Consider the following 15,098-nt stretch of genomic DNA (forward strand, 5'->3'; position numbering starts at 1 on the left):
TTTAGTGATCCTAAATAAGTCAAAGAAGATTCATGATTCTCTTGGAAAAGAGAAGGAGAGAATCGAATAAACCTCTGCAAATAAAATGAGCTAAATTTTATATTTTTGAAAAGTATGATTTGAAGAAAATTAAGTATATTCAGAATTTAACATTAAACACCAAACCACTGACACTAAGCACACTAAATTACTCCGAACTTACTCAAATCTCTGGAATTATTTTCTAAGGATCTAAGATGAAGATTATGTGTGTGCTTGCAAGTAAGTATGCAAAATTCCCCTTGAAACATTTTTAGTGGCAGTGATCATATAGATATTTCCCCAAAAAGTTTTGATCAAAACTTTTGAGTCAATAGCACCAATGATAGCACACTACTCAGGGAAACATGTTTAGAATTAAACAGAATCATTTTTTTAAATAAATAACACAGTTAATGTAATCCATGCTGAAACCTTGTATTTAAAACAAAAATACACATGTAGTAAGAGTTACAATTTTTTGAAATTTTTATTGAATGATTTTTAACAGATTCACATTATAAAAGAATGTACACATAGTGAATTTCAGCTGTTTTGGACACCATTTACAAAATTGCTTTTTATCATAATGTAATCAAATATTCCTTTGCATACTAGTCAAGGGTATTACTTCCCATTCTTAAAAAATAAGTAAAATAAATTTGAACTCAGGCAGAATCAATGACTTGGGTGTGTCACGAGAGAAGAGAATGTGTGCCCTGGAAACTGCCAGGAAGAACACACCAGAAATTCGGCCTTCAATTCCTGGATTTTATGGTGCACTCTATTGCAGATCACTAAAACCCTTCAAATGTAATGGTCTGGACCTGTTTTGAGCCCTTCAACAAATATCTGTTCATTCAAGAAATACGTGCTGCGGGCCAACTCTGTGTTTTACCCCTGGGCAGCTGCTGGACCCTGTCGGCCACGATGGCCACAGTGAGTGTACCGCCTTAGTCCCTAAGGAAAATAATCAGAACCTTCTTTTGAAAATATTATTTGTAAATTATGTTCATTTTTAGGAGAGTACCTATCTAAAATTACTAATCAGAGAATTCATCAAAGTAATATGCCTATGGCTCTATGAAGAAAGCTGAATTCTGTCAAGGGGGAAAAAAGGCCTTCTCTTGAAAAAAATTACAGAATTCCCTATCTAAAACTGTAATGCCTCATACATAGGAGAATGCATAGCCTAAAATGAAGTGGCTTTCAATGCATGATCATTTCTAACTTTGAACTCTCTTCCCTATGCATACATGAAAAGTCCATGTTCAGAATACTAGTTAAATAAAAACTTAAGACCTTAAAATGTCTCAGCTTCCCTATTTTTAAACTGGATTTATTTTATAGAACAAAGCATTTCTCCCATTTTTAAATAATACTTCAGTTGGTATTTTTTAAAGCAGTAAAACAGTTGATAGTTTTGTTTATAAAGTTGCTGTTCCTTGTAATTCTCTCTTTTTTTTTTTTAAACCTACTAAAATTTCTCAGACCCAACAGAAATCACAATATAAACACAGAGAGCATGAGCTGAATGGGTCCATCTCGGAGTAGTACAATCTGTGTTGTAAATTACTGCCTCTAACCTGATTCTAATCTGTTACTGTATATGCAGTTTCACATTTAATATGCAGCTGGCATCCTGTTAGATTCTTCTTAGAGTGGGACCCTGAGAATGTCAGAAATTACATAATATTTATAACACCAGCTTGAAGTTTTAAAGAGTGTCTAATTTTTAAGAAGGCAGAAAGAAACAAGAATTTTCCCACAAATGACACTTACCATCTTGTAAAGAAGAATACATACTTGGCACTGAAGTGCCCATCTAGTTCCAATATCTGTTCCTAAACTCTTTTTAAATGTATGAAAATCTCCTACTTTTGAAAAAGTAAATTCATAAAAATGTTGAAATGCTATTGATAGGGTTCAAGTCCAGGCCTAACCTATGAAGTGATCTTGCTACAATCATCAGACCTGGTTTTCTCCGCAATTTAGATCATCCGCGAGCTAGTCGCGGCTTTCTGTTAGCCGTAAGTACACTTGGCATCATCTCCGTGAATCCAGAGGCAAATCTGGGCGAACTTGAGCGGAGTGATGCGCACCGCCACGTTATAGTCCTTCTGAACACCGTGGACGTCCACCCACTGGTGGCCTGAATAGATCGCAATGATTTTGCGCTTCCAGTTCTTGTTGTCTGGCTCTTTCAGACGCAGATAGACCCCGGAGCCAGTGGAGCCCGACTCCGCATCGCAGTATTGATAGAGGAGATCATTGGATTCATCGGACACGCTACAAAACCTGTAGACTAACTGATCTGCCCGGTCATGATCAAATCCTGAGAAGTGGATCATTCCGCCCGGCAGCTTCTTTATGGTTGGACTGATGCCTAGTTCCATGTACTTCTTTCTGTGAGCACGCTTCAGCTCCAGAAGAGCGTAGTCATAGTCCAAGGCGGCGTCTCCACTCCCTCCTCTAACCCAGCCTTTGGGAATGTGGGTATTCTTGACCCGCGTCCACTGGAAGGAGGGCTGCCCCTCAGCGACTCTGTGACGCCGGCCAGACCCCTTTCTTCTTCTTCCAGCCTTGGTTCTCTCCTTCAGATTCTCTTCGCTACCCTCTCTTTGGTCACCACCGTTTGCTTCTCTCCTGCTCCTCCTAGCACCCCTGCGTTTCTTGCCGCCACCTTTATTTCTCATCTTCAACAGCCCTACCCTGAGCTTTTTAGTCCCTTTGATGTAGTCCTTTCCATCATGAACGCAGTGGGCGGCGGTCAGAACGTGATTGGGGGAAATGAGAATGCCACTGCAGCCCGTGGAGAGCTTCACGGCCGTATTGAAAGGGAAATTGGTTAAGAATCTTTTGTCCAAGATGCTGAACCTGCTGTCTGTGCCATACACCTGCCTCCTTCTCCTAACTGATGCTCCTCTCGTGGTGATATTTTGAGTTGGCTCAAGGACCAAACCTTGAACTTTCACTGTGGTCAAGGTTCGGGTGCCGTTCTCAAAGACAGTCTCGTATGCGAGAGAATGTTCCAGTTCAGAAAGGCTGGGAGCTGGGAGTTCTTTCCGGCATTCGATGCCACACGCTCTATTTAACACCATCTTAGCATCTGCCTCAAAGGTGGGGCTGGTGAGATGGAAAGTCCTTTCACTGACAAGCCGGGGTATTTTTCTCAAGTGCCACATAAAATCCTGTTCCATTTCAGATCCATCAGTGAGGGTCCGTCCGAGGGTGAAAAATAACAACCAAAATAGCATATTTTCCATTTTGTTTTTCTGTTTTGTCCTTAAAAAAAGAAAAAAAAGAAACTTTATAATGGTTTTTTTTTAAAAAAAAATTTCCTTTAGGCTTTGGATCCTGATGTACTTTTGCCACAAATAAGACTCTTTATTTTCACCATACTTAGATTTTACTGAGATCAGACACCCTGCTAAATAGGCTCATTCAGATTTCCAAAATTACTAAATTGTTTTTTACCCAATCTTTTCTCCACCAGCCCTAACATACCTCCTCCACACACCTGCTGTCTCCACTCTACCTCCCCAGACAGCCCAGTGCCTGGATGGGAGGTGCTGACTGGGGTACTCTGTTGCCTAAGGCCCACTCCCTCCCTCCTAAGGGTCTCCTACACCCTTATTTCCAGATGACTTAGAAATAAAGATAGCAGCAAATGTCCTGACTTTCCCTGCACTTAGCTCCTTAAAATCCAGGATTATAAATTCCCATTTCTGAAGCGTAAATGCCTAGCACAGAGCTCGAAACACGTTCACTGGAATACAGTGAATTTTCCTGAACCATGGTTTGCAGACCAAGCTGATTGATGGTGTAATTGAAATCACTGGATAATGTTCTAAAAGCAGTAGAGGTTTAGAAATGAACAAATGAGTTCATCTGCTATTGACCCACTTTGATTTTTACAAGTAGAAACCCTTATCATAAAAAGAAAATATACAGCACAGGCCATTTATGCTAAAGTAAGAAAAATATACGCTGCACTTTTTTTTAAACAATGTTGTCCTTGGAACTACCATCTAAGCAAAGCAACATAGAAAAGTGGGTCATAGTAGGATTTCACTGTATATTAAAATTCGTTGTACGAATTTAGGGAGCACAGGCCATGGTTCTGAATTTGCCACTTGGGGGAACATGATCATGATTCAGTATAGTCCCTTTCATCATGGGTCTCATCATCTAAGAGCAGTGTTCTTGCGTAAGTATTTTTAAAGTTGCCAGGACTTCATAAATTATATAATACCTCTTTTATTATTTACGTCTTCTTGCCTTCTTTACCTGCTTCTCTAGGCTCACTGGTACATAAATCTATTTAGTAAAACTGATGTTTGTCAGTTGTTGCTCTGTGGAGGTGGGAGGAAATCATAGCACTCTTTGGAGCAGCAATTTTGAAATTTATAAGCTATGCTCCAAGTCGTTTTTAACTAATAGCTAAAATATAGAGGCTTAGCAAATTATTTGCACTTTGCATAAAGCAGAGGCAATTCAAGGTTAGATTATTCTAACAATATTTTCATTCTCAGTGCTTTCTGATAAGCTTTTTTGCAGGGAAAGCAAAGCTAATGAAGAATGTTAGAATGCCCACAACCCAGGGTACACCCATTGGCTCCTGAGCACTGGAATGAAAAGCAAAAGTTGTCTCTGATGCAGAGTTGAATATGGACATCTCTAAGACAACAGAGTTCCCTCTGCCATATACAAGTACAGAATTTTATTAACTAATAACATTCTTTTATTTATTTATGAGGAAGATTAGCCCTGAGCTAACATCTGTGCCCATCTTCCTCTACTTTATATGTGGGATGCCTGCCACAGCATGGCTTGATAAGCGGTGTGTAGGTAGGTCCACGCCCAGGATCCGAACCTGCAAACCAGGGACCACTGAAGCAGAGCGGTGATCTCAACTGCTATGCCACTGGGCTGGCCCCAAACTAACAACATTCTTTTGATAAAACAAAAATGCATACTATAGTAACTTCTTTATTGTTTGAACATGATATATTCACCAAAACATGACATAATTAATTTGAATCATCATATATTTGAACATATTAATAAAAAATTTATAAACTTCCATTTTTTCATCTGCTCACACTTGAATGCTGAGTAATGGTGATTCTGGTTAATATTAGACTCTATTCTTTGCTAAATAGCTTGTAATTTGTTTTACTTTGGAGATGGGGCATTCTCGTGTAAAGAGTGATAGACACTGTCAAAAAATCAATAAAGAATATACTTCAGGAAAAATCCACACTCATCTCACAATATTTTCTAATCATTACCATGGCGAATTTGACTTTATATAAAGCAGTAATTATATTGGTGATGACTTTGTTGAGCCACTTAGTATTTTCTTTATCTTCTGCAATTTTCATAATGAGCATTTTATCAATTTTATTTAATTGTATTGCAATGAAAAGACTAACAATTCAGTAACTCTCCTGAGACCTTGAAATCCTCTGTTTAACTGGGTAGCTCCCAAAATGAGAAATTATGACTTTGCCTAAAAAAAAAAAAAAGCTAAAATCAGAGTTATTTGTTGCCTCTTAGCTTATTAACAGAGCAAAATAGATGATTAAAAAAAGATATATGCATATCTTTTATCTACTTGATTCTTAGCAAAATTTCGGTCAAGGCAGTTTTGTGGTGTGGGAAACAAAATTTTTAAAAATTGACTTTTCTTTTAGCCCTTTATGACAACAGCTGTCCATTGCGTACTTGATATATGATTACATCAAAGACTGAAAGCCAGCCATATATGCATGTTGAGAAATACATAGAATCCCTTTGTACATTTTAACATTTGATCCTAATGATTGTGGAGTAATAAATGTGGGAAAGTCTTTTTGTTTGTTCAGACCCTTCAACTGCTTGGAGGAGCCCCGCTCACATTAGGGAGGGCAATTTGCTTTCCTTAGTCTGCCAATTCAACTGTTAAACAGAATAGTTAAACCCAGAATAGTGTCATTCCTAGGCAAAAGAGAGATGTCTAAATCATAGTGCTGTGGTATTGTTTCCCTAGTTAGGTTTTATTTTTTTCAGTACTATTTAATTTAGTCTTGCAACTTTTTAGCTAGTTACGGATTAGAAAGGCAGAATGCAAATATACAGTGATAATTGACAAGACGACCTTTTACTACACAAACATCGAACTAGAATATGGGTCTCAAACATAGACATTCCCCTACCCTCTACCAAATAAAACATACACCCGGTGCCGTAATTCTGTAGGCAGACTTTTAAGAAAGCCCCAGGTAATGGTCAATTTATGTGTCAACGTCACTGGGCCACAGGTGCCCAGATACTTGGTCAAACTTGGTCTGTGAGGGGTTTGGACGAGATTAACATTTGAATTGACAGACTGAGTAAAGCAGATGGCCCTCCCCACTGCAAGCGGGGCTCATCCAATCAGTAGAAGGGTCTGAACAAACAAAAAGGCTGACCCTCCTGTGAGTTCTGGGGAACTTCTCCTCCTTGACTGCTTTGAGCTGGGACATTGGTTTTTTGCTGACTTTGAACTCAAAATGAAACATGAACAACTCAAAAGAATGTTATTAGTTTGTTAATAAAATTCTGTACTTGTGTATGGCAAAATAAACTGTCATAGCAGGGGATCCCCAGATTGTTGTCCCCAAGACCAATAGCATCAGCATCACCTGGGAACTTATAACTGCTAATGCTCAGCGACAACCCCAGACCTGCTGTCAGAGCTCTCCGGGAAGGGGTCGAGTTCCTAGCCACCTGTGTTTTAACTAGCCCTCAGACACTTCTTGTGCTCAGTACAGTCTGAGAACCGCGGCCAAGGCCCTGGTGTAGCAGCTTGAGCCACAACCCAGACGGCAACCTTTCCAGGGATGATTGCTTAACAGGGTTTCAAATGACATCTGCTTTGTCTTTGTGAACAAAGTGAATTTATTCTGAACTTTGCTCTTTTACTGTGTTAGCAACGGCTAATATCAAATGGCTCAGCCATTTAATAACCAACCAATATAACTTACTTTTATATAAGTGATATAATAATATGTCTGAAAAGATTCAAATTCTGTAGGCTTCTATGTAATGCCTCCAACAGCTGATGCTACAGACGATGCAGTGGCATCAGTTCGCAGGCCCTGTCTGGTGCCCTTGGAGGGAGCTCTGTTGGCAGTGCACCACAGGAATAAAAGCCATGCCCACATCTATCCTTGGGCATGGAAAGGGCAGAGCCTTGTAATGTGGCCTCAAATCACAGTAATAAGAGGACATGAATTTAGTTAGCCTGTCTAATTTGGCCTGTAATTTAAAATTGCACAAATGTTTAAGGACACTTTCTTTTGGAAAAACCAAATTTGCCCTGTGGTGAAATGTCAATGTCATGTAAATGATAGCTCTTACTGATAGAGCAATCCATGTTCAGTGGATATGTCTACAGATGCCCGTCACCCAAAAAGCACTAACACGTTGATCTAAAGAGACACAGTCCCAATTGGTGAGGCAGCGATAATATTTTAAAAGCTTTAATGCCCTGTGCCTTCCCTCATCCTCCTCCTTTTTCCTGTCTTCCACTATAATTGTGACCTTCACTGTCGCTTTCCAGATGGCTTGGAGTTGGGGCTTCAAATTCCAGTTTTGGTTAATGAAAGTGAAGTGGCGGTCATCACTCTGCACCATGAGTCATCGTACACATAGTCGATTATGGGTTGGATCATGGAGACAAATGGAGTGAAAGGGAACTAGGGAGGAAGCAAGAATATCGGGATATGGAGATGAACTTTTACTGATGGAGCAGATATTATTCCACATTTGTCCCTGGTCTACCTTAACAGAAATGATCACACGTAACTACAAGAGGTGCCTTACGATTACTCTTTTTTTATTTGTTTGCTTATGCTTTCTTAGAAATCTCATTGCTCATCATGTTTGGAATATTTGAGTGTCTACACTAGACAGTGGTCACGAGTGCAGACCAAGGAGTGAGAAGACTTGGGCTAAGGTCTCATCTTGACCACCCTTTGGGCATACGAATTTGGGCAGTTTATTGAGTTCAGTTAAGGTTCAGTTTCCTCATCTACAAAGTGGGAATAATAGTAATCTCTACCCCAGAACATAATTGTGGGGATTAAATGAGATGATATCTGCAAAGAATCACCACTGAGCCCAAAGCATAGTAAGCAGTCAATAATAGGTTCCTTTATAATTATTACTCTACCTTAATGGGTGAATTAATATCACTTTAAAACAGTATTGTTATATGAGCCAAAGTTATAGCACTTCTAGTTTTCTGAAAAGTCAATTTCACAGCAAATATTTTTATTTCAGGATGGTTTCCCACACACTCCCAAACTCCCTTTTTCTTGGTTGTGTTTTGTTTGTTTTGTTCAAGGACAGCTTCACTTTAGAGACTTACCAAATGAATACTTTCCTAATTACTCATTTCTATGAATATCTGTGGCTCTGTAATATATTTTTCTTGTTGCTATTAAACTTAAGTGTGATTAAACATTACCCAGCCACAGAACACTCAAATTGCATTTCCTGTGTCTTATTTATAGCCTGGATCTACATTAGGAATTCTGGAACTGAAGCAGACCCTCAGCCTAAAAAGAAACAGAGTCTATGTCAAAATAATTAAGGGAGCGATTTACAGTGAAAGAAAAACCTGACTTTTTGAGTGAGTCTGTCTAGAGTGTACAGAATTTTACTATGGCATGATATAATTATATTCTAAGGCTCAGTTTCTCTTTTGTTTTTTGGTTTCTCACCCTGAGAAGTTTATAATTTGGCTTAGGTAGGGCAGGTGGACTAATGAAAGATTCGATGATTGCCCACTATATTAAGTATTTCGAACGGATTGTTTTTCTTGTATATGAAAATGAGGATGCTGACTTACCATCAAGGATCTGCACTGAATTGCTTTCCCTCACCTGGCAATAGAGTCACACTTAGGCCTTTCCTTTCACCTGGTCCCTTGTAATGTACAGTGAGGCAGTGTCCAAATTCACGTGGATAGTATGCTGCCACGGAACATAATTTTGCATTAACCTTTCAAACATTTTCAGGGGTGCTGGTGTGGGTCAGGGACTGCTCAGTCAGATCAATGACCTTGTATGGCCAATACCAACTTCTACCTTAATGTATATGTTAGGACACACCAATGATCGCATAACCACTTTCTACAACTTGCTGTCCTTTATTTAGCCATCCACCACCACCACCTGCCCCTCCAACATCGCTGCCTATGTTTACACACATACATGAAAACATGCACCAGCCATCCTCCTCCACTTCCATCCTCCACCTGCTCAGTAGAGATTGACACACAACACGTAGACATTGTGTCCTGGCCCAGATATTCCAACAACTGGTAGAGAGGAGTGCTGGCTTAGGCAGAAGGCCACAGCAGGAGTGGGGGAGCATTACCAGTAAGAGCAAACAGCTGTAAAGCGAGCATTAAATGGATTAGGTTTGGAAGAACACTGTAAAAACTTTAATAGTCACTTTCACAAATCGGGAGCAGGTGCAGAGGAGAGTAGACATTTTATACAGTTCAATTCCTGGCCCACTTTAGGCCCCCAGCGAATGTTAATCATGGACTAGGGGATTGAATGGAGGTGGTGTTTAAGTTAAAAGGTGTATGGGATCACAATGACTAGCAAATAACAGTGTTAGTGACATAATGAAGGTGGAGAGCAGTAACTGGGGTGTTTCAGTGATTATGGAGGCAGTGGGCTTTGAAGCCAAAACTTAAGGACCCCTGCAACTTCTTAGCTGTGACTTGGTGAAGGTTACTTAATCTCTCCAAACATTATTTTCCGTATTTGTTAAATAGTGATAATATTTTAGAGTATTTTTGTGAGAAGCTTATACGATATATATAAGCACAATGACCAGAGCACTCAAAAAGTGGCAGCAATTATTACCGTTAAGACCAAAAAATAGAAGTCAAAACATAGGGAGATATTTATAAGGCATTTCCTACTCCTCTAATGGCTGTGTACCTCATTGTTTATGCCAAATAATGGCTCCCAAAGAGAGCCACATCCTAAACCCCAGAAGCTGTGAATATGGTCCTCACATGGTAAAAGAGATTTTGCAAATGTGATTAAGGATTTTTTTTTTTTTATTAATGTTATGATAGATTACAACCTTGTGAGATTTCAGTTGTACATTTTTGTTAGTCATGTTGTGGGTACACCACTTCCCCCTCTGTGCCCTCCTCCCACCCCCCCCCCTTTTCCCTGGTAACCACCGATCAGATCTCTTTATCAATATACTAACTTCCACCTATGAGTGGAGTCACATAGAGTTCGTCTTTCTCTGACTGGCTTATTTCGCTTAACATAATACCCTCGAGGTCCATTCACGTTGTTGTGAATGGGCCAATTTTGTCTTTTTTTATGGCTGAGTAGTATTCCATTGTGTATATATACCACATCTTCTTTATCCAATCATCAGTTTCTGGGCATGTAGGCTGGTTCCACGTCTTGGCTATTGTAAATAATGCTGCGATGAACATAGGGGTGCAACGGACTCTTGAGATTTCTGATATCAGGTTCTTAGGATAGATACCCAGTAATGGGATGGCTGGGTCATAGGGTATTTCTATTTTTAACTTTTTGAGAAATCTCCATACTGTTTTCCATAGTGGCTGTACCAGTTTGCATTCCCACCAACAGTGTATGAGGGTTCCTTTTTCTCCACATCCTCTCCAACATTTGTCACTCTTGGTTTTGGATGTTTTTGCCAATCTAACGGGTGTAAGGTGATATCTTAGTGTAGTTTTGATTTGCATTTCCCTGATGATTAGCGATGATGAACATCTTTTCATGTGTCTATTGGCCATATTCATGTGATTAAGGATTTTAAGATGGGATTAGCTGGTATTATCCAGGTAAGGCCGATGTAATCACAGGGACTCAAAGAAGAAGAAGACAGGCAGGTCTAGAGTGAGGAGGAGCTGGGAGGAAGCAGGGCGAGGTCAGAGTGACGCAGGGCTACAAGCCACGGGCTGCGGGCTGGCCTCCAGAACTTCAAAAAGTCAAGGAAGCAGATTTTCTCCTGGGCCTTCCGTAAGGAATGCAACCCTGCCGACTCACTTCAGACTTCTAGCCTCCAGAACTGAAGTCGTTAAGTTTTTGCTAATTTGCTATAGCAGCAAGGGGAAACAAATACACTTATAAAGGTAAGAATCTAGTTTTTAAAGCTGTCTGCCCTGGATGCTTAGAAAGAAAGAAGTAGTAAGGAGTGATATGAAGTGGAAAAGCATGTTTGGTTCAGAGACTTAAACATAAATGGAAATTTTCATTTTAAGGAAAATCAGACAGGCATGCAATTTTAGAACTAAAAACAGGAGATCATGACGAAACTTTGTGGTGGCATAGAGCAGGATTGCTAGAGAGGAACGAGGACTGGCAGAGGGTAAAGGTATTTGGTTATTCAGCACACGCATTCTGAGTGCTCCCTAGGCTGGGCATCCGTTCAAAGCGACTTCCCTTGTTTAGGAATCTCTGTGAGGGCCCTCCTTAGCCATTAAGTAGGACTAGAAAGTTTCTAAATGTCTTTCAGCTCTAAAATCCTAGATTAAATCACTAATGAGAAAACCCAAGTAACTAACTCATCAATGATCCTCAAGAAGTTCCAATTCCTAGTCCTCTGGGTAGGAATTTGCCTGCTATCCATATTGCTACCAGTAGATGGCAAAGCCAGCCCGGTGATGGCAAACCTAAGAGCCAGCGTTTAAACGGTTTACATTCACTGAGCCACGAAATACAATTTATTATAAAAGCATGCAAGATTCAGCAGGGGGAGAAGTCTAACTGGTTGATAGTATACCAAACTGTTGTCACATATGGAATTTATCAGATTTCGAAAACCCACCTACAGGCCACGGAGCCCATCCTGATGAACTGAGGGCTGATAATGCTGTCTACAGCCAGACAGGTTTCTGGCAGGTGACTTTCCAACAGCCATTGTGGTGCCAGCACACTCCCCCTCTGACCTACAGCACTGTTAAATGGTCTCTCATATGCTCTGCAATTCATTTCAACACTAAGGAAAATCTTCAACCTGCCAAATAGTTCACATATGTTTATGAAATATTTTATAATCCATTACTAAAAGATAAGATCTCCGCTGGTTCTAGGCTGAAAATAAATGGTGAGAAAGTTCATTGACAATGTGCCAATTGCTATTCAAAATATCATACCATAGCGCTATTTTCAAGTTTAGTTTCAGGAATGGAGACAAAGTAATGTCTGCTTAAAAAGTTTGGCAATACTTGAGGGAAAGGAAGATGGTAAAGTTACACAGTTGATTATTTTACAGTAACCCACAAGTTCTGTTTCTCATCACAATAAAAAATAAAACCCCCTTTGTTTTTTCGCCCTTTTCCAGGACATGTAAATTTCAATTTATGCAAGGGATATGGTGTGTGTAAATCAAATTTGGGGTGAATAAATTTCACCCAAGGGGCACTAACAGAGCCCCCAGGGAACCTCTGCTGGCGTTCTCACGCACGGACACAGAAAGTGCACAGCCCATGGCTCTTGACTTATTTTTATATCTTGCAAGTTGGCCTTTGAAAGCAATGAAGATCTGTAAATATGTTAGGTTCACTGCTTTTCAGACTTTAAAGCATCTTATGATCACAATATTTTTAGCTAATCATACCTCAGCTTAACCTATTCGAAACTTAGAATTTAGTTAAGCAAAGTTATAAAATAATAACTGTGAACCACTAATTTGACTTTGCTGTTTCCTAACTTCTCAGTCTCAGATTTCTTATCTGCAGAGTTAAGACAGAGCTGGGTGAGGTAACTTCAGCCTCCAAATTCTAAGTCTGGTCCTAATTCTTAAAATGCAATCTGCTTGCCTTGGATATTTGAGCATTGGGTAGAGAAAGATAAATAATTTACTCATTTAGAGAAATTAACTCACATTAGCAATTGTTTATTTTAACATATAATGAGGACATACCATGTACCAAGCACACAGGCTAAACAATCTCACATTTAAAAACACAAAAAAGATTCTTAAGAGCGTATAGGTTTCTGAGCTGTCTGGAAGGAAAGTGAGGAGAGTCCAATGTCTTCTCACACTAAAGGAGCTCCTGGAATATTTCCCAATAACGTTCATATGGTGCTTGGCCACTACTTTCAAGCCTAGATGTCTTATTTGGTTGGAATTTTAACATTCTCTGTTCTAAATTATAAAGCAGATCTAAGCATAATTCTCCAAGCAGCAAAATATGACTTTTATAACCCTCTATGGAGACAAATGCACTTGGGGTAAAATGAGAATTAATTTCAGAAGTAAGAAGGGTTCATAAAAGTGGAAAAAACACCCAGCTAGAACTTGCAGCTTCTTTTCAAACTGATGACAGGGTTAAAAGGTCAGAGGAATCAGGCAGGAATGTTTCTACAATTTCTCAAAAACTTTTTATTATAGAAAATTTCCAAACTACGCAAAAGTAGAGGGAAAAGTAGAGAAAAAAGTATTGGCCCCATGTGTCTATCACCCAGCTTCAACAATTATCAATATTTTGCCAATCTTGTTTCATCTATCTCCTCCCTCCTTTTGTTCTGTTTTGGGTTTTTTGCCAGAGTATTTTAAAGCAAGTCCAAGACTTTTCAATTTCATTTCACCTTCTCATTTCAAAAACGTTTTCCACTGCTCCTTTTGCTGACCTGCGCAGCAAAACCGACGAGAGAGAGGGAGAGAAAGAGACGGAGATTCTAGCTTTCATAGTAACCCTGCCAAAGAGGCTTTCAACCAGAGCAGGCTTTCCAGGAATGCATTTTACACCTTTTGCAATGGCATCTGTTAATAATCATAAAAATAAAGAGGGTCCCCTCTGGTGCTGCTCAAGTAGAAAGAATTCCGTTTATATTCCAATGCAAACACTGTTACTGTTAATGTTACACCACGCAGGCGCCAGCACACACAACTGCCTGTCGGAAGAGCAGTTTCTTTGAGAACTTGAAGTGCTAAGTTTGATCCCTGTGTTTAGTAAAGCCCTTCAAAGAAGCTCTCCTCGGGCGGGTCCTGCCTTTCTCAGGGAAACTTCCAAGTTCTAGAGTCTCGCCCTGTGCTGGGGGGCTCCATCCTTCCTTACCTGGAAAGCTTATTCGGTCCCTGAGGGCGCTGCTCACCTGGAATCCCAATGTCCCCAGGCAGTCACCCAGGCTGGCGAGGGAGCGGGGTGGGGGCGCTGCTGCACGAGCCTCGCGGACAGCCCGAGCCTGGGGCCGCCCGCCACCGCCCGGAGCTCGCGGCGGAGACTGCGGAGGAGATGCGAGCTGAGCCGGGCGCCGCGGCGGGGAGATGGGAGGGGAAAGGGGGCGATGACGCCGGGCGGACGCGGGGGAGGCGAGGGGGAGGAGGTGGGCGAGTGGAGAGGACGGGGAGGGAAGGAACCGGGATGCGCGCCGAAGGGGGGGTTTCTTTGGAATTGCGGAGCAGACCGGGCACCGTCTCACCCCAGCATCTCTGCCTCCAGAGGGAATTAACTAAGCGTTAGGAAAAATTCAGGAGTGGATTCACAGGCGACGTCTGTCTCTGTGAGACGATGCATCCCTGAGATCATCTCAAGAAGATACGCTAACATGGGGGAGGGGAGACGGCGGGGCGCGCAAGATCTTTGAGCCTCATTCCCCCGGGGCACTGTTTAGACCTCAGCCATCTAGAAGAACCAGACCCCATCCCAAGCCAGTCGCTATCGGCGTCCTCGCTTCCCGGGAAGTACTACCCAAGGGCAAATAGGACTCGTCTCAGCGCGAAGCGCGAGGGCCGCCTCTAGCTCAAGGTCCCCGCAGGCGCCCACACTCGACCGAGGGACCCGCGACCACGGGCTGGGCGGCTGGGTCACCCTGTGAGCATCCTGCGCCGCCTCCAGGGGGAGCGCGTCCGTTTCCGTCTGTCCAGAGAAGGCTAGTCTTGGCTTTCTCTGCTTTTGGCGAGTATCTTTTAAGATCCTTGCCCTCCCCAGTCCCACCAGCTTAATTTTAACCCCATACCTTCTCACTCTCTTTTATTCTCCTTCTTAGGAGAGGTGCTCCTTCGAGGTGGGGGCCCTAGGCAGATGGGAGCCG

The 15,098-nt window shown here is 41.2% G+C and overlaps 1 protein-coding gene across 2 annotated transcripts; it reads right to left on the reverse strand.

The window, feature by feature from the left end:
• Positions 1-551: 551 nt before the first annotated feature.
• On the reverse strand, positions 552-14,315 carry PRSS35 (serine protease 35). Of its 2 annotated transcripts, none has more exons than XM_046676585.1 (2): positions 14,160-14,315; positions 552-3,303 (listed from the first exon to the last, which is right to left on the reverse strand). In XM_046676585.1, exon 2 carries the CDS (start codon positions 3,282-3,284, stop codon positions 2,043-2,045), a length of 1,242 nt encoding a protein of 413 aa, XP_046532541.1. In that variant the 5' UTR covers positions 3,285-3,303; positions 14,160-14,315; the 3' UTR covers positions 552-2,042. The 2 variants fall into 2 exon arrangements, with proteins under 2 accessions (XP_046532541.1, XP_046532544.1); XM_046676588.1 differs by having other exon boundaries at positions 14,123-14,315.
• Positions 14,316-15,098: the final 783 nt, after the last annotated feature.

This window comes from Equus quagga, chromosome 11 (assembly GCF_021613505.1).
Source record: "Equus quagga isolate Etosha38 chromosome 11, UCLA_HA_Equagga_1.0, whole genome shotgun sequence".
In the NCBI taxonomy this organism is placed as follows: domain Eukaryota; kingdom Metazoa; phylum Chordata; class Mammalia; order Perissodactyla; family Equidae; genus Equus; species Equus quagga.

Bases quoted from the DNA above. Each gene is read 5' to 3' on its own strand.
- PRSS35 (XM_046676585.1), bottom strand. From the start codon at position 3,284: ATGGAAAATATGCTATTTTGGTTGTTATTTTTCACCCTCGGACGGACC.